This window comes from Amphiura filiformis, chromosome 3 (assembly GCF_039555335.1).
Source record: "Amphiura filiformis chromosome 3, Afil_fr2py, whole genome shotgun sequence".
NCBI classification, from domain to species: Eukaryota; Metazoa; Echinodermata; class Ophiuroidea; order Amphilepidida; family Amphiuridae; genus Amphiura; species Amphiura filiformis.
This window is the reverse complement of record NC_092630.1, coordinates 80362098-80382500: the sequence shown is the minus strand read 5'-3', so window position 1 is coordinate 80382500 and position 20403 is coordinate 80362098. Positions and strand designations below refer to the sequence as shown.

General features: G+C 35.0%; 1 protein-coding gene across 1 annotated transcript in view; it reads right to left on the bottom strand.

The window, feature by feature from the left end:
• Window positions 1–20403, bottom strand: part of LOC140149240 (adipose-secreted signaling protein-like) — a 148943-nt gene that overhangs the window by 106671 nt on the left and 21869 nt on the right. Inside the window, exon 3 of the mRNA XM_072171471.1 lies at window positions 9699–9827. Coding sequence (XP_072027572.1) covers window positions 9699–9827 — 129 coding nt within the window. The remainder of the gene's footprint in view (window positions 1–9698; window positions 9828–20403) is intronic.

Genomic DNA, 20403 nt, shown 5'->3' with positions numbered 1-20403 from the left:
ATCAAAATATAAGCTAGTGAGTGTTCATGTTGAATACATATATACCCCATTAGCTATCTAATCCGTTTATGATATCAAAGTCTTAGGGATTCTATCTTAAGATTCTATTCTTAAGAATACTATCAAAATACTCTTTTCAATATTGGATTTGTTTCAACAAAATAATTAAAATAATCACAATATTTGTCCTAGTTTCAATTTCATTTCAACAATCATCAGCATAAACATTTATTCATTGTATGTTAATCCTTATTTAAGTACTGTGAATACAATTGCACTAAAATATAGGCTACCTAACTAGTACTAGTGTTGATGAAATGTTACCACCCTTGTAGATAGCATATCCAGGCAGTACTTGTCACAGTAGACACGGATATCAAATATTTAATTCAATTATTGTCCTATAAATGTGTATTTTATATATTGTAATTATTGTATGCAATTTGGCCTACGGGTCATGACTTACCAATAAAATCAATTACATTATGATACCACATTCAAACCTTTATTATTGTCCAATTTAAATGTCATGCTATCTTCAGTAGAAAGCTAAAAATAAGATGGTTTCCTGTAACAACTGCTCACACAAATTGATCCATTAATAGTGACTCAAGACTATGATAACTTAAAAAATAATAATTAAACTGTCCAAATACCAGTACCTTGCCTATGTAAAAAGTAATGTTGTTGTTTCTGCAACCACTTCTCTACCATTGGTTCAGATGTTCTTATGACATTGGCCTATAGTACTGAATGTGTTAACTCAATCTGGTTTGAAATGGTGTGAACCTCATTTGGTAGGAAATGAACAACTAGGTCGCTCATCGCATAGGGATCCATATTCACAAAGTGGTTGCCATGCCTTGCTTTACCGGCACATGTGGCTACTTATGATCAGGTAAATACAGAGTTACTTCTGCCAGTGTCAATTACATGAAGATTTTTCATGATTATTAAAATAAATTGTTTTGAAAAGTTTTAGAGCCAAATTGCCTTATAAGCATTTTATTTAAACATCAAGTTAAACCAATAAACAGTTAAAATATTGTTATATTTTTACACTAAAGGTTAACAGTTTGATAAGATTTGTGTGCTTTTCTGCATTATTTTTAATTAAAAAAGGTACTTGAACCAAATTGCCTTAAAAGCATTTTATTTTCGTTTCAAAGTAAACCAATCAACAGTTTAAAATATTGTGATATTTTTGATAGAATTTGGGTGCTTTTCTGCCCATTAAACTACCATTTGGGCTACTTTCAAGGCATTGGCTGCTGCTGTCTGAGCAAGCTGCTTGCTAATGATGATGGCAATCCAGGATAGATAGTAGCTGTAGTAAAGATGTAATGCTATACTTTCTAAATGTGATTTCAATGCTCTCACCACATGTAATGACATAATGGAGTCTCTTACTTTTGTGTTTTAAGACTCCTGAAAGTTGAGATATTAAGTGGTGGATATGTGACTTACAGTTCTTTCATGGTTTTGGCTTTTTCCTTTCAAATTGAAATTATATTTCACTTTAATGAATGTTCCTTGCACAAGAATAATTAAATTGTGACTTCATCATCTTAAATATGTGATCGAGTGAAATGCTGCACTTCTGCAGATTCTTGTTTTTCTCAATGGTGTTCAATTTCCTTTTCTTTAACACAGAAAGTGAGTAGTATGGAGTCCAAAGACAAGGCCTGGTAGGGATTAAGTATTCATAGTGCTGAATGAATCTAGCACATGTTCAAGATAGTGTTGAATAATTTATTTTTTTCGTAGCGTAGCATGAATAATTGATGTGATAAGCAAAATATGTCTCTTGTTAACCCCATGAGAACTACCTGCCGATTGGCCAAAAAGAAGTTTTCATTATCAATTGGACCAATCAGCAACATTGTTAGAATAATTTCACCACGCAAAAAATTGGGGTGAATTATTTGCAAAGCTCCATTCTGATTGGTGATTAAAGTGAAGATATCATGTAATTGACCAATCAGAGGCAATATTAGATCGGCAGGTAGTGCTCAGAGAGGAGTAAAATCATGATAAATGAAGCCACAGTCTGCTGAATATCCCATCACAATTAAAATCATGGCGCCTGTGATTTAATTATTTTATCATTTTGGTCACACTTCAAATTTAAATTTCCTGTTGTTAGCCTCACTTTGGTAGATCACATCATCTACGAATACAGTCAAATTACTGTTCATGATTTAACAAACATTTGTACAATTAAGCTTTGCCACTACCTTTCCACAATATATTCCACTCCAGGACTCAAGGTTTATTTTACTCTGACAAGGTCTGCAAATAAACTACTACTTAAAGTGACTTTTCCAGGTTGTTTTAGACATTTATTTTTCAAAATTTCATATTTTTAATCAAAATAATAAATGATTTGTCACCGAAACTGTCAGGTGCATCTTCTGAGGATAAATTTACCAAATTATTCAAATATTGCAACCTTTTGCACGCCAATGTACCTAAAAGGTCACATTGAGCTCAACAGACCTCTTTGACAACATATTGAGGTATTTTGAGAAAAGCTGTTTAAAATTTGTAAAAATCAAATGGTTAGATAATCAATTTGATGACTGCACCCATGCACCTGTTAGTGCCCCGCCTCATTCTACACACATGGTTCCCCATTTCAATCATCTCACATTGAAGACAATAATGAAACAAAAAGTGTAATTTTGCAAACAATGGCCAACAAATGTTGAGCTTGAATGCTTGTGAAACTGAATTAGCCTGCACAAGCTTATGTGATTCAGTAATTAATCATAGGTACACAATATTCCAAATAAAATTACACTTTCATTTCCTGGACATTAATAGTGACCACTGAAAATTATTTTGTGCAAGTAATTATTCAAATTACTTCACCTTTAATACACTGACACACTTACATATTTCTTTACATGCTGTTCCTTAAGGCTATGCCAAAATGACACACTGACACAGCAAATATCGATTGAAAGTTTCTCCTATTGATTTCCTTGATTGAGTTCATATACAGCAGTATGATTATCATTATGGCCTTTCTATAATAAACAAAAAGGAGTTGAAATATAGGGAGTGTATGTAAAATGTGTGTACAAAACATTGATATTTTGCATACTATGAAATTTGAAAGGCTTAACATTATCTTCAAATTGATAATAATAAATAAATTTCGGATTTATATAGTGCCTTTTTCCAGATCTTGGAGGATTCAAAGTGCTGATATTTCGCCACCATGGTGAACCATCACAATCAGATTGCATCAATTAGACCAGCTGCAGCCGAACCTGGTGCAAACCTATCTGCACTTAGATTGTAACATCCAATTATCTGTGCAGCTCCCAAATTCCACTGGGTGAAAGAAGTTTTTGATAATCAAACAACTATTACCAATTTTTTGAAAGCAAGAGAAAACCTGCGACAGGGAGCATGGAAATGGGATAAACCAAGTACACATGTACAGTCCTTGGGCACGACCGGAAGGGTGCTGCTAATTACATCAAATAAGGTGTTAAAAATTACAAGAAACTCCTTAATAATTAAATTAAATTTTAGAAAATATTAATATTAATCAGGGTCGCTATCATAGTCATGAAAGGGTGTAGATTTGATGGCCTATCTATTGTGCTAGTGTATTATTACACATAATAAACAGTTCATTACACTTGTTGTTGGGATTGATGCACAGATATGCTACCCTCAATAACTCCTCAGATAATTGTACTTGGTACACTATTCATTGTTGTTGAATATTTGTTGACTATCTATCCACACCATAGTCATTTAAAATGACCCTAAGTATTGCCTTTAAGTCCCGCAGCTGAGACAGGAAATTAAAAACCTAAGAATAACCGACTGTATTCTTACACCTAATTCTCCAGAGCATTGAGATTGCACTAAATTGATATAGCCAAGCTTAAATTGGAGAGAGGCCTAGTATTCAGGGGTTCAAGGAATCAACAAGCTGTTTTGCATCTCACTGCGGTTCAAAACAATACAATATATGGACATTCTCGCCTCAGGTTTAAGCAACTAAAAAAACTCTTTCAAAGAAGAAGAGATTAGTTTCATACAATTTTTATCTGGTACAACACATTTTCTAAGGCTGGATACAAATAATATTGTTTACTGTAGAATACAATCTGACAGAAGTAGAATACAATCTCACAGATATTTTACACATACTCTCATCTGTCATGGATCGCTTAAGTGATGAAAAAATAAAAGTTTTACAGGTCGTTTACACAGATGTTGCATTTCGGGATTTTTTTTTTTCAATTTTGCTAAAACCATGTAAAATCAGCCTTTTTTTAGCCAAAATTTATTGATTTGAAAAGAAATTCAGAATATTTTCATTTTCAAAACCATCTTTTACCACCTTTTTCCCAGATTTTTCAGGTTAATTTTTGCCTCGAGAAAATAATATCCTGCCCGACCCACCAGTCTTGGAAAGTCCACCCACCTGTCACTTATGATGGAAAATACAAACAAAATAAAACATTATATTCCCTGGGGATCATCATTTTGTAAAAAAAATGTGGAACACTTAGAATCACTGTAGCACACTCACATATATGTAATACAAGGTCGTTACCCTTCATGAATTAAAAAATAGAGCACTTCAAAAGAGCAGTCACATAGATATCCTGGGAGGCTTTTTTTTCTGTGTCAACCCCAAGACCTTATTCCCTTTTTACCAAGTAATAGTTACACAATTTGACTAATTGGACCAGCAGCTATAATTATTCCTGCATTAATTGCATTTCTGGTTTGAAGCATGGTGACCTGCTGAAAGCAATGGTTAAATTCTACCCAAGTGGCTTTGTTTGCCTTATTACAGGGAGAAATGTGTACGCCATCCTATAGAGGAAACTGATGCAGAGCTAGGGGCTGGGTTCCATTTCAAAGAGACACAATATACTGTGTTTATAAAATATTGCAAAACAAATGTGTATTATGCAAACACACAGTGTAGTAATAATAACTGAACTTAGGGGTGAATGCTATGACTACATGTATGAGCACATTTTACTTTGCCTAAATTTGATTAAAGTGCTATTCTGTGAGCACCTTGGGCATTTCATTACATGCATGTAGGTCTTGATGAAGGTGTCATAGCTGCCTTTAGTCAAGTGGATTACTTGCTATATCGAAGTAAGGTTTGCTGAATATGCTAAATTATTTGTATTTGAAACAATGCATAGCCATGGTTTTGAATATACCTGTCCAATCCTATCTAAGTGATTCCTTGTGTACCACAATAAAGGAAACACAATAACATACCGTATTTAGTCAAATAGTCGCCCCCCCCTCAAATAACGCCCCCACCACTTTTTTCAACCAAGATGTTTCAAAAATGCTGATATTTCCATGCTATCTTGTGTAGTAAGCTTACCAAGTTGCTCACATGGTCGATAACAGCGTCACTTTTGGCGAAAATGTGGATTGGAAACCCGGAAGTGAACCAGAAGTCAGTGTTTCTAGTTCATAATTTTAGCGTGAGTTTTAAGTTAACCTAATGATTTTAACGTGAATTATCGTTCTAAAATTGACCTTGAATAAACGCCCCCTTTGGGAAAATGTAACGCCCCGGGGGCGTTTATTTTTATTTGACGAAATACGGTAGCTGTAGTCTTGCCATTTGAATGAGCAATGACGATGTTTCCCCAAAAAATTCTGTTCAAATGTAATATACACAGGGACGGATCCAGGAATTTTCAATAGAGGGGGCGCCGAGCCACCGCCGCTGCAGCTTGGTGCCTACACAAAGTCAGGCGCCGCTCTGCAAATGATACACAAAGTCAGACGCCATTCGAAAAATTAGAGGGGATGCGCGCCGGGTGCGCCCCTTCTAAATCTGCCCCTGATACACTACCAGATTCCTATTACTGCCGACCCCAGAGGTACACTACTGCCCAGCTATTCTACCCTACATGTAGTACCAGTGCAGTAGCAATCCAGTACCAGTGTGTGCACTGTACATGTGATTCCGATGTGTCTACTCTAGAGGACCTACATGGGTACTCTAAAGTAGCTAGGTAGCACTGTAGAGGAATCTGGTAGTGTATGTCTTCATGAGTTTAAAATATGCTTTTTTGTACTATCTTAAAGACAGGTTGAAATGTCCTGATTGAAACTAAAATCACTAGTAATGATATGCATGCCATAACTAAGGCAGATTAGTTGCAGCATACCAACTGGCAGCTATTATTTCAACAAATTTCACCTTTTTAAACTCCTAGTCATAGCTGTTCACACAATTTAACCAATTGTTATTTTAATGTGGAAAAATAACATCTAATTGATAACATTTGAAGCACGAGTGCCAAAGTTGTAGTTTTCTATTAAATCAAGTATTCATGTATCCAGTCAACGTTGTGCAACTGACGCGTAGATAAAGATTTCTATGAATAGCTTAGTAGCTTTCCTTGAAAACAGAATTTAATTAAAATTCACTACCATGGTTTTAATGAGGGCTTACGGCCTTTATGTAATGAACATCCTAAACCAAACTGGTGAATCTCTTTAGTGCAGGTATTCACCTCATAGTTTAACAAGAAATATTTGTATATTTTAATTCATATTACCTGATTCGATTCACCACCATACATGTTGCAATGTATACACCTGAGAAGAAACATTTTTGACAAAGCTAAGATGTGGTGTCATGGACGTCATCCTGCATAAACCTGAAAAGTACACTCCCACAAATATTGGCTTTCAGAAATTTTAAAGAACCTTTTCTTGATGTATATTTTCGGCTCAGGTGCTATAACGTAAAAACATTTAAAATTTTAGGTAATGTTATATTCTTATGATCAGTAGAAACAGAATTCCAATGATGCAACTGCAGCTCTTTCATCACATCTGTGGACAATGAACTAGTAAGTGGAATAAGCTATCCCTCATATATCTCAATATACCAGAATAACTAGGCATCAATCCTCTTGTCAAGTCATTCAATCCCTTGCAACATAAAATGAGCCTTCTTCACTTTGCTGTGAGAATATTATTTTATGTTATTTAAGGGGGTACTACACCCCTGTCCAATTTTGTGCCTATATATTTTTGCATTTTTCTCAAAAATTATAGAGCATTGGTGACAAGTAAGATATGTATATTATAGGGGCAAGGACTACGACTACTGCACTGAAAATTCAGCAACTCAAGGCAAGTAGTTATTGATTTATTGATCAAATATTGGTTTTCCCTCATTTTTGACTGTAACTCCCCAACTGGTGTCTGTGTTGAAATAAAATTTCCAGTGTAGCAGTTGTAGTACTTGCCCCTATAATACATATCTTACTTGTCACCAATGCGCTATAATTTTTGAGAAAAACGCAAAAATAATCAAGAAATTGGCTAGGGGTGTAGTACACCCTTAATACTGTTGCACTTTTCAACATTTCAAATATATATAACCTATGGATATATTGAAATTACACTGATCATGTAGGAATTGAACATGTGACCTTTTAATCATTTGTTACCAATCAAGTCAAGGAGATGGAATTTAGTTTAAAATTTTACTTTGCTTATGAAATGTGTGAATAAATAACACTATAATTCTGAAAAGTGTCACTTTCACAGCCCTCTGTCCTCATTAGGTTTAGTGGAGGCATACAGGTGCAAAATGTTAATTCACTCTATTAAATTGTCCATAACCAATTCATTACAGGTCAGTTTCGTTTGGACTTGGAAATTTAACTGCCATTTCTTATTGTATTTCTATCCATAATACAAATGCTTGTCACTTCTTATGTACAAATTTTACTGCAGACCAGCACTAAAGACACAATATTTTGCACAATGAACACAATTTGATGGTTTCAATATGACAATTGGTTAATCAATAATATACATTAATAACTTTTACATTAGCAGATAGGCGAGGGCAGTCTTCAGTGAACGGCTCTATTCAGAGCTACCACTTACTTACTTTTCTCTGTTGACAAGGGGTGGTCTTCAGTGAATGGCTCTTTTCAGGGCCACCAAAAACCTTTACATTAGCAGATAAGCGAGGTTTGCTTGTTCTCGGTTGACAAGGGGCAGTATTCAGCAAATTGCTCTTTTCAGAGCCATCAGTAGGCAAGGGGTGGCTTACATGTCTCATTCTTAGGTACTTTGTCTTGATGTAATCAGAGCTACTCCTAACAAAAGCTTGACTGTTCCAAACTTGTCCGCCGGTAAACCTACTGAAAAACTTACTACTTGTTATGAACCTCTGTCATAAAAGACTATCCCACAATTCAATAACATACACTTCAATATCACAACAATTAATTTGTAAGCTACCAACCAGGGCTCGAATTTCAGGGAGGTCACCAAGGCTATTGCCTGCCCTTTTTCAGTTTTGGCCCTAGTGCCCCAGATCTTTGGCAACTTCTTCATTAAAATTTCGAGGCCTGCTACCAACACATGATTTTCAATTATAAATCTTCATTTGTAACTTGTTTGTAAGTGCTTAACACTGTTGCTTGCTCTTGATTTGCACCATTGTCATCAATTATGGAAATGTTTTTTCCATTTAATCAAATATGATAATGAAAGGGTAACAAATCAATGTCCTGAGGTTAACCCTACACCTGAATTCTGATGTTATCTCTGCTTGGTACACAACAGATCACAAGAAAATACAGCCTTTTTATTAGTTACAGTCTGTGATTCACCAATTTGGGGAATGAAATGAATTATTTACTGATTCATCTTTTCTTTTCGTTACATCCCAAAAGCCTTGCAATTGAAATCTAGAATATGTCACATCAGTACGCACATCATCGCTGCCTACGTTTGACTGGACGAGAGTACGCAATGACATGAGTGCATCAACGATAACATAGTCTAGTCTCAGTTTCAATGCAAGGCTTTTGGGATTACCCAAGCAATCTATTGATGTATGATAAGTTACCATGGTTACTGGGATTTCTACTGAGAAACACTTAAGTTTAGCAACATCTTTCTCTGGCAGATTTGAAACAGATCAGTTCAATATTCAATTGAAAGTATTGAACCAATATGGACAGAACCTGGCTGTTATCATAGCTATTATTTAAACAAAACTTTGATCAAATAAAGGCAATTCTGTACCCATTAAACTATAAAATCAAGCTACTTTTTAATTTTCAAAATATATTTGTTTTTTCCATCTTTAAAGATCCTTAAAAATAATAAAGAGTACAGTTTCCAAGCATTGAAGCACAATAACATAACATCCGGCATAACATTCCCTGTCTATGTAGTTATGTTATCCTACTGCAGGTGTGTTATGAGTTCTTATTACCAATCCTCATTGCATAATGACGGATTATTATGTGACTCTGTATTTCCCTTCTAAATTATATCCAGGTTTATTACGAACACATTTATAATACATAGTATATACGTACACTAAAGTATATGCATGATACGCATATCAGTCACAGACACACATATCACATGCACATTACAATAATATACGCATAGGCCTAGGCCCTATAGTATAGTTAACTGTACATACACATCCCATACATGTACACACATAGTGGAACATCTCAAGATGTAGTATTAAAATAAAAATAAATTGAAACATGCATAAAACATATATGCAAACATATTATTAGTAAATGTATGTTAATTATTGGTAAAAAATATAATTTAATCACAGGTTTCAAATTGTGGTATTCCACAATATTACTTTTGATTTTTTTGTATTGGTTGTAAGTACTTACCTAAAAATCGTGCATGGATCACTACTTTACATTTCTTCGTTTCATCCGAATCACTAATCATATCAAAATCTGCTGACAAAACCCCATCTTTGTGAGAGATTATTCGTAATTCAACATCATGACCATCCTCTGTGAAAGAAGAGATAAACAAGTAAATAATATTTTATTAGCATGAAAGTTCATCTGCATTGGTAATCCTTATATAGAAAGATTTTAACTCTTGATCTTGATACAAATATAGATCTGTTATTTTCTGCTGTTATTACTACAGCCTTTGTCAACATAATTACCAAATCATGCACTCTTCAAGTGTGGCAAAATGATCAAATCATAGATCTTTGGTAACTTCTACTAGTACTACCCTCCCGACTCCCGTCCTTATTCGGAGAGGTAAATATTTGATTATTTTGAACATCTGAAGGTGTACATTCTGTTTGTAAGACTCATTCATTACCCACACAAATCTTAGGTGTTATATTTCAGGTACATCTATTGCCATTTCATAAATGTCACATAATGCAATATGACACTTCATATTTTAACTCTATGTAGAATACTATAAAAGTGCATGACTATATATACACCTCACTATTTACAGTTTTTTTGAAAGAAAAATTCTCTATATAAAACTCCATATTAAGCATAATTAAGAAAGGTTTAGTTTGTTTACCAAAAACATAATGTTAATGCTTATTTAAGGATAATATTGTATTGTTGCAGGTGACACAGCCTTTTCATTGATAAACATGTGTTTCATGTCACATATATATGCCTAATACCAATAGAAAAATAAAATGCTCAACAATTACCTGTGCATATGACACCCATTTTGAATACTGCATTGTTAAAAGTACACTTAAGGTGGTACTACACCCCTGGCCAATTTTGTGCATATTTTTGCATTTTTCTCCAAAATTATAGCGCATTGGTGACAAGTAAGATATGTATATTATAGGGGCAAGGACTACAACTACTGTACTGGAAAAAAATTTTTATTTCAGTACAGACAACAGTTGTGGAGTTACAGTCAAAAATGAGGGGAACCCATATTTGATCAATAAATCAATAACTACTTGCCTTGAGTCACTGCACTGGATTCCTTGCCCCTATAATATACATATCTTTTGTTACCAGTGTTTTATTAGTTCTTGAGAAAAATGCAAAAATAGTCACAAATTTATCAAGGGGTGTAGTACCACCTTAATGTCCCAACAAATGGCAAAATATGTGAAAAATCTCATTTGTGTTGCACAGCAGGTATACATAGCTGTGAAGAATACATGTCAAATCAGGCATGTTTCTTTGATGAATTTAAGCGTCTAAGTTGGCTACTTGTCTGGGTTTTGTGTCTTTGCCACTAAGTACACATTTTTGTGTCACATTTATCTTCATGCTTTATGTCAGAAATGTGGCGGTACATCAGTGAAAGAGCCAAATTGAGTGACTAGTTTTCTAAAAGCAATACAACTTGTAACCTTAAGGTAAAAGTCTGGGGAGGCTGTAGGATGGCTCAAATTTTAAGATATGTCCTACTATGGTTGACTATGGCAATCATGACAATTATTAGGGGTTTTGAGGCAACTGTTTGGAATTCATTTAAATAAAAACTAAAGCCTAAGAAACTGAAGCTTAAATCTATTCTAAATTCAAGATAAATATCTCTTTTACTTCTCATACATGCAATGAAACCATTTAGTATCCAATAGAAGTATTTATATGATTACAGTGACTTTTGCCATGTGATAGTTTTTACTATCACATGGCATGAAAAGAAACCATGTGATATCATGATATAAAACAAATATTACATGCCAATATTCGTGTAATAGTAAAAATATATCATTCGGTCAAATTTTGACTGAGCTATTTTCTACTAGAAAAGTCAAAATTTGACTTCATGATATATTTTGTACTATCACACTCATAGGCATGTAATATTTGTATACTATGGAGACTTAATTTAAACTAATATATTATTTAATTAGAGATTATATGTAATTGTGATATTCAAATAATATGGCATATGTTTGAATGGAGCATACTATTTATAATGAAGACTGAATTATTCATGTTAACAAATCAAATGAAGCCAGCAAATTTCATAGAGGTATTGATGACAAACAAATCAAGTCACAAATAATTCACCATCAATTAGCTATAAATGGGCCTCTAACTCCTGAATAAAACCAATCTTAAAGCGTTGATATCTAATGAACATCTAGGTAACCTAATTAGATTCCTTGGAGTCTCACTACTGAATGGCTAGCCCATGCACACAATACAACTTGGCATAATTCAATAAGCGGCATCTTGTTTTGCAATCCAATCAGATAATGTCCTAGCTGCTGTATTCCCATACTGTATATATAGACGGTACATAAAGAGGTGTAATGAATGTTGGACTTATTCACATCTGCAGACAGTCTTTGAGAAGAATGAGAGCAATTGCTTGTAACCAAGCCTCTTAAGTTTCATATGTAGGAGTGATTTTTAAAGCGTCCCCTAAAGATTCATCTCTATATTAGTAAGGTCCTATTTCCTTAGTCGCTGGACTAAACAGCTCCTGTAAAAGCTATTTCTGACAACATGAGCTGATATGAGTCCAAGCTGCAGATGGTTCAGTGAGTTAGGGTAAGGTTGCAGTTAGCATTATTGGGTAACATCCCACTATTTCCAAGGTTCGCTATCGATGATCGATACATCCACATAGGCACTTTCACACAAAGCTGTAACAAATGGTGGTATAAAAATGGCAACATTTGTCAAGTCAGAAAGCAGTCCTTTAAGTAATTACAAAGAAATACAGACACCAGACACTTTGGGAAAGTACTTTGGTTAGTGAAATATTCATAAACTTTCTTTTGTAGTATAAAAGGGGTCAATGGAAAATATTACAAGACCATTGCACTCAAACAAATAAGAAAGAATATTACTACCATATCTGAATAGGCAATAACCAATCTTTGTAGCAGTGCAAATATACACCAGACAAAATTCAATTACAACCAAGTGCAGGCTTTTTCTCTCCTGAACAGATATGGATCACCACACATGGATTATCTTCCACACACCAGACAATTATTCTTAGACTTTCTGTAGCATAAAAGGGGTCAATGGAAAATACTGCTAGACACCATACCATTGCTCTCAAACAAATAGGAGAGTTATTACCCTTTCTCAATTGGCTATGTAGCAGTGCAAATCTACACCAGACAAAATTCCATTAAAACCAAGTGCAGGCTTTTTCTCTCCTGAACAGATATGGATCGCCACACATGGATTAACTTCCACACACAACATATAAGCTGCAAGGAGTTTAAGTGATGCTTAAGTTTAAGTCACCTTACAAAGACTTTTTCTCCATAATTCACACAAGTGCTGAAAAAAGTCTTTTGTAACAGCTATTAAGCCATCACATCACAATTCAATAAAATCTTGCAGTTCTTGATATAATATATTACTCAAATAAATAATAGTTAAATTTGAATCGTACTGCAATTTAGCGAATTTTTAGATTACTTGTCATGATCTAAAGAGTACTTCTCCCCAAGGAAAATAAAAAAGATTCTAGAAAGACTTGATATGGACATCCACATCATCACCTGATGGCTAGACTTAAACTATTCCCTGAACTTTTTGGGCTCCATTAGAAAGCTTAAATTTGTACTTTCTTCTTGTCTGTACTGTTCATTGATTATGTCTGGTGTTTCTCAGGACTGATTTTACCTTTAAGGTACATGTAAGCTACACAGTTTGGCTAGTCATCTTTGCTTGTTACAGGTATATAGTAGGTATGGTCTTAAGGATTGGAGCTAATCCATAATGCATGACACGCTTTGAGCACACCGACGACAACAAGCTACTACTCACACTTCATTTAGAATCATGGGGATATGCTATGAACATTAGATTTAATGGAAATACAATCACATAAAAGAAATCCGGGAATAATAAAATGAGGGACTGAAGTGAACTAGCAGCAACTGGTGGGCGATTCAAATCAACTTGAAGCAAATGGATACGTTTGGGAAATAACATTAGAGAATATTATTTCTCAAATGCAGTAATTATTCACTTCATTCACTTTTTTATGCAATACATTTGATTTTGAGAGTCTATTCCACATGGATCTATGACTTATTCACACTAAGCCATGTGGCATGGATTGAATAATTTAGGCTATATAATATTGCGCCTGCTCCATAAAGATTTATGATTATTCAGTGTAAATAATGAAATAAAAAAATGCAATTTATTATTCTACATCTGTGCATTGCACACATCATTTAGTGTGAAATGAGCATAGTTTTTACATCAATTTGTCATCTGCCTGGGTGATCTTAGTTAGTGCCTGAAGTTTGCTGTTTTACAGAAAACAGAGAAATTTCACGCAAAATGCTACCACAATCACTGGCATGCTCCCTAATTAATCTCTATGGCCCTCTATGGCTCATCTCATCTCAAGCTGAAGTGCTCCAGAAGGCATACTCCTTGATCAACCTCAATGGTCTGTGCCTAAATCATTTGCTGAAGGATAGATTTGGATTTCTCAAGGGCAATGGGAGAGGTTCCACAACAGAACAATATATGACACCTGAAAAGCCTTTCCTCAACATTTTATATAATTCATTTATTGGTTTCTCAAATCAGGCTGCCATTGCTTAAACACCTGTAACAATTGTTCTTCTAGGACAAAATTCAAATGTGATGATTTGTTTTTCCTCTGGTGTATCTAAAAGCACAGATCCTGGACCCAATAGCCTATTTCATTCTACAGAAAGTGTGTGAATATTTCACTAACTTTTCCTTCCAGGATCTGTGGTAAAAGTAATCTTTACACATACAAGCCATGCTGTGGTAAATGCCAGCCTGCCTGCATAAGAGTGTAGGACGAGTGTCGCCTTCCTCTCTACTGAGTGATCATCCTATATTCAGGTCTTCCCCATGCATGGCATTTGGCCTGTTGTATGTCCATGCCTGTGTCCTTTGGGATGTGGTCATTTCATCTTGTTAGCAGACAACCTGGCTGCCTACCCATACTGAGATCTTGTATGTAGTAAGGCTTGGAATGGTAGTCTATGTTGTGGCATCCTGACAACATGCCTGTACCACTTCAGCCTTCTCCTGGAAACTACTTCTGTGATGGTGCTTGTATTATTGAGATGCTGTCTAATTTCATCATTTTAGATTTTGTCCAGAAGAACTCCTAGACTGGACCAAAGACATTCATTTCAGAGGATTCAGGTTTTTTGGCAGTCCAACTTATGTAGTACTATACTCATGACTCAGCTCCATAGGTAGCAAATTGTGACAAATGGTGGTATAAAAATCACATCATGTTACAGTAAGATAGGACAAGGCACAAGTATTCCATTAATTTGAAATATAAAAAAAGTACAGACACCAGACAATTCTTAGACTTTCTGAAGCATTAAGGGGTCAATGGAAAATACTGCTAGACACCATACCATTGCACTCAAACAAATAGGAGAGAGATACTACCCTTTTTGAATAGGCAATGTAGCAGTGCAAATTTACACCAGACAAAATTCCATTAAAACCAAGTGCAGGCTTTTTCTCTCGTGAACAGATATGGATCACCACTCATGGATTAACTTCCACACACAACGTATAAGCTGCAATGAGTTTAAGTGATGCTGACTTCAGCATCAATTTTATTACCTTACAAAGACTTTTTCTCCATAATTCACACAAGTGCTGAAAAAAGTGTCTTTTGTAACAGCTTAAATATTGCCATCACATCACAATTCAATAAAATCTTGCTGTCCTTGATCCATTCTTGATATATGACTCAAATAGATAATGGTTAAATTGTAATCATTCTGCAATTTACCAAAAGACTTAATAAATGAAACCAAATTTTCCGATTACTTGTTTTGATCTAAAGAGTGCTTCTCCCCAAGGAAAATAAAAATGATTCCAGAAAGACGTGATATGGACATCAACATCATCACCTGATGGCTAGACTTACACCATTCCCTGAACTTTTTACTTGGTGACAGTAACCCTTATGGCTCCATTAGAAGGCTTAAATTTATACTTTCTTGTCTGTACTGTTCATTGATTATGTCTGGTGTTTCTCAGGACTGGTGTTACCTTTAAGGTACATGTAAGCTACACAGTTTGGCTAGTCATCTTTGCTTGTTACAGGTATATAGTAGGTATGGTCTTAAGGATTGGAGCTAATCCATAATGCATGACACGCTTTAAGCACACCGACGACGACAAGCTACTACTCACACTTCATTTAGAATCATGGGGATATGCTATGAACATTAGATTTAATGGAAATACGATCATATAAATGAAGTCCGGGAAAAATAAAGCAATGTACTGAAGTGAACTAGCAGCAACTGGTGGGCAATTCAAGATCAATTTGAAGCAAATTGATACATTTGGGGAAACAATAGAGAATAGTATTTCTCAGGTGCAGTAATTATTCACTTTATTCACTTCTTTATGTAATTCAATTGAGAGTAGTGCATTCCACATGGGTAAAAGAAAGTTGTTCACACTTAGCCATGTGACATGAATTGAATCATTTAGGCTATATATTATTGAGGGTGTTCCATAAAGGTTTATGATTATTCATAGGTGTAACCAATTTATACAGATATATAAATAAGACCTCAATAAATAATGACCATTCTGAATTTTTTTTAAACTTGCTGGGGGAATCATTGATTATACATGATATAACAGTTCTACTTGAATGATACAATCAATTGAGTGGTATTTAAGAGACAGTTGTTTATACATCAGGTTCCAATTGACCTTTTTGGTAAATCCCATAAGTCTTTGCAGGTATACCTAAAATGTCACCATTTGACATCACGCCCGATGTGTACATCGTTTAGTGAACATTATTACTGTGCAAGCCGTGAAATGCGCAGTAACAATGTGCGCCCTGGCGTGATGACATCACAGGTCTACCTGCAAAGGCTTATGGGATTTACCGCAAAGGCTTATGGGATGCCATTTTTTGTCTGACAAGCTGCTGACAATCTGTACTTTTCTTTTCAGAAGATTCGTCATGTCTCAGATTTCATCCCATGAGATAAGACATACTTTTCTGTCTTTCATCAATCACATTTCCATTATAATTCAATAAATCAAATGTATACTGAAACATTACACATGTCAAAATGTCACAAAAGCAGATTGAAAATCCTGAATAATTAAAAAAATAATAATAATCACAAACTTTCCAGAAGAATTAACAGATGAAAATTGTGCAAACATGACATATTCTGGTAAACCCTGTAAAGGCAAATATCTAGAATAGCCTTCACAACTTGTTTTATAAGGATACGGTTAGGGTTAGTATACAATTCCAGGGTTAGCATTTGGGAAAGGGTTAAGCATAAGGTGTGCAGGTTTAGTTCTAGATTGATGTGCTTCGGTGTGTTACAGAGTGTGTTATACAGCCATGGCCAAATAAATGCAGGATTGCAAGGGCCATAGTGCAGGGGTTCTGTTTGTAAAAATGAAGGAATTGCAAGGATAAGTATAAAATACATCACCGACTGTTTCTGTTGATCTGGTTTTGCTCAAATAACTCTAAGCAAAATTTTGTAATAAGACTTTTATTTTATCTAAGTCCTACACACTTACTGTGATCTATCATTCAAAATGCCAACATATAATATAGGTTGCCAGAATCCTATATTGACAAAAGTAATTTGAACTCAGTGATGAACTTGCACATGGAAGGGATGGCACAGTAAATAAATATGATGTTATCTGCTGGACTCAATCAGGGTGAGATGGCTACTGATATGTAGGTCCACACACACTGTGAATTACTATGAGAGCATTGTATCTGGTTTATCTTTACAACTGCTCTGCTTGATCTGGATACAAAAGTTGGATGTACTTTGTTCAAGTTCATACAGCAAGCTGATATTTGTACAACTTCTATTCTATTGGTAAAATTATGTAACAAAACAAGACCATTCATGACTTGTCAAGTACTAATGCAAGCCTGGTTTAATGTACAAGTTTTTCTACAATGCTTATTCTCTAGAATGCAGTCAGATATCAATGCGCTGAGGTAGCTTTTTCGTACTTTTTACGTACATTTTGGCTTTTTAAACTCGCACTTGTGTACATAAGCGATATAAGGGAACCCTCAAAATTGAAGCTGAACCCAGTGAAATGCACACTAACATCAGTGACTGCACTAGAGAAAAGGTGTAACAGAGTTGTTGATAAGATCTGTACATCTGAGCATCATCCACATTGAAGAGATTGACTACTTCATCACAGTTTTGTCAATTTAACACAAGCTTAATGTCATCACCTCTAGGTAGCTGACTTTTAGGTGTTTCTATCGGTGTTAATAATGAGATGAAATAAATGCAATTCAATTCTCTACATTATGCATTACACACATCATTTAGTGTGAGCATATGTTTTTACATCATCCCATACAGCCTGGGTGTTCTTAGTGTAATCTACCAAGAATACTTACTACAGAATAAATGACCTGTGATCAAGCCATTGAACTACCATAACCTAAATTGCTGCCAATGTTAGTAACTCATGTTCATTGTGAATAGCAAACCATCATGAGTTAATTATCTCCTCAACTTTCAGCTTCAGTCGGTCACAACATTCATATCGAGACTATCAACTTCTTCAAGCACAAAACCTTTAACTATTAAGGCTGCTTGCAGCACAAAGAGGTTTACTGCTTATGTTGAACATTAGCAGTTAATATTTCTGTGCTCCAAGCAGCCTTTCAATGTATTATAGATAGTGTATTAAGTTTCCTTATTTTACTGATTAACCAATTCATACCAGCAAGACGATCATTTTGAATGACCCAAGATTTGAAATGGTAGCATAGGTTCTGTTGGCTCTTCAATTGTGATGATCTCCTTACAGCTCATTACACTTAGGTATGGTAAGGTAAGCCAATAAGAGCAGCCAGTCCACAGGTGCACATGCATCACATCCACACTGCAGTGGTTGAACTACAGTACCTCAGGATCATATCATGACAAGAAGCCTTCCCTGCAATGCTGTGTTACCAACTTGCTATCATGTGATTCCAGTCTTCCTCATTCCTTATTGAAATTCCATCATATTTCTTTTTCCTTTCACAAAAAACCTATCTTTGCAACACAAAGTTCATGATAGGAAATAATTACATTACAATAACCTAAACTTTAGTACACAGGTGACATTTGCTTCACTGCAAAACTTATGTCAAAAATTATTTCTACTTTCTATACATTGCCTGACAGCATACACAGGCTTATTTTTTTCAGAGTCTCTTGCCTAGAAACTACTACATCTTCTTACTTCAGAAATTGTCTATTCAATCCCCAGCTTCACACTTCAGTCTCATCCTACTACAAGAAAATCTATTTCTTTGCAATTGTCAACCCCTAAAGCAACTATAAATACCCCCAACTAGTCTCCTTCCTCAGCATCAATGTCTAGGACATCTTTCCTAGTAGCTCATAAATAATTGAATTTATTGTTTATGCGCTATGTTCACTCACACAAATTGTATTTTTAGACGTTGACCCAAGATTGGTCTGGCAGGAATTGCAAGGACTACATTATACAAAACACTTGTGTGGCACTTTCTGTGTAAGCAATAACACACTTGTCTTCATCTGGGTTTGCTCAAGTACATCAACAATATTATTTCAAATTTAATCAAAGCACCTTTAATTCTTAAAAGAGACTATGTCATTTAGGTTAGATACACTCTGTTACGGTGAGCTGTGAACTACCATTCACAATACTGCCTCCTGAGTTATAATATAGTATATAGGTATGTCGCTTCAGAATCCAATACTGACAAAAATAACTTGAACTGATATAAACTTCCACATGAAAGGGATGGCACACTAAATAAATATTGTGTTATCTGCCGGACTCAATCATTGTTAAATGCATGGCTACTGATATGTAGGTCCACACACACACGTTATTATGAACTATGATATGGTTGTATCTGGGTTATCTTTCCAACTTCCCTGTTTGGACTGCACACAAACTGTGTTTAATACAATCACCCTTGAACAGCGAGCTGCTTGACTGTGATATAGATTCTAATTCTAAAAATCATGTGATAACTAATGCCATTCTCAAATCACAAGTCTAGCCTGGTTTCATATTTATCCCGTGCAATCTAGAGATAGCCGATAGCCTTTTTTTACCGTTTCTCTCATATCCCAGGTATTAAAAGTCTACAAACTTCCTCTAACCTTCCAAAATAATTATTTTCCAAGAACCACACTACCCAAAGGTAGAATTACTGTCTTGGGATAGAATAGTTCTCTCAAGCCAGAGTTACCTATGAGTTGCCATCCACACCAATAATGCAGAGCTTGACCAATTCATATCTTATCTCATCCGTGCCGTCAAATTTGACTTTTCTCACGATGTCATTGCCTCTAGGTAGCTGACTTTTAGGTGTGTCAATCAGGGTAAATAATGAGAGGAAATAAATGCAATTTAATTCTCTACATCTATGCATTACACACATCATTTAGTGTAATCTGAGCATATGTGTATCCATCAATTTGTCATCCCATATGGCCTGAATGATCCTAGTATAATCTAGCATGAATATTGCATACATAAATGGCCTGTGAAAAGGTCAGTGAGCTCTATACCAATTACCATGAACAAAATTGCTGCCATTAGTAACTGATGTACATTT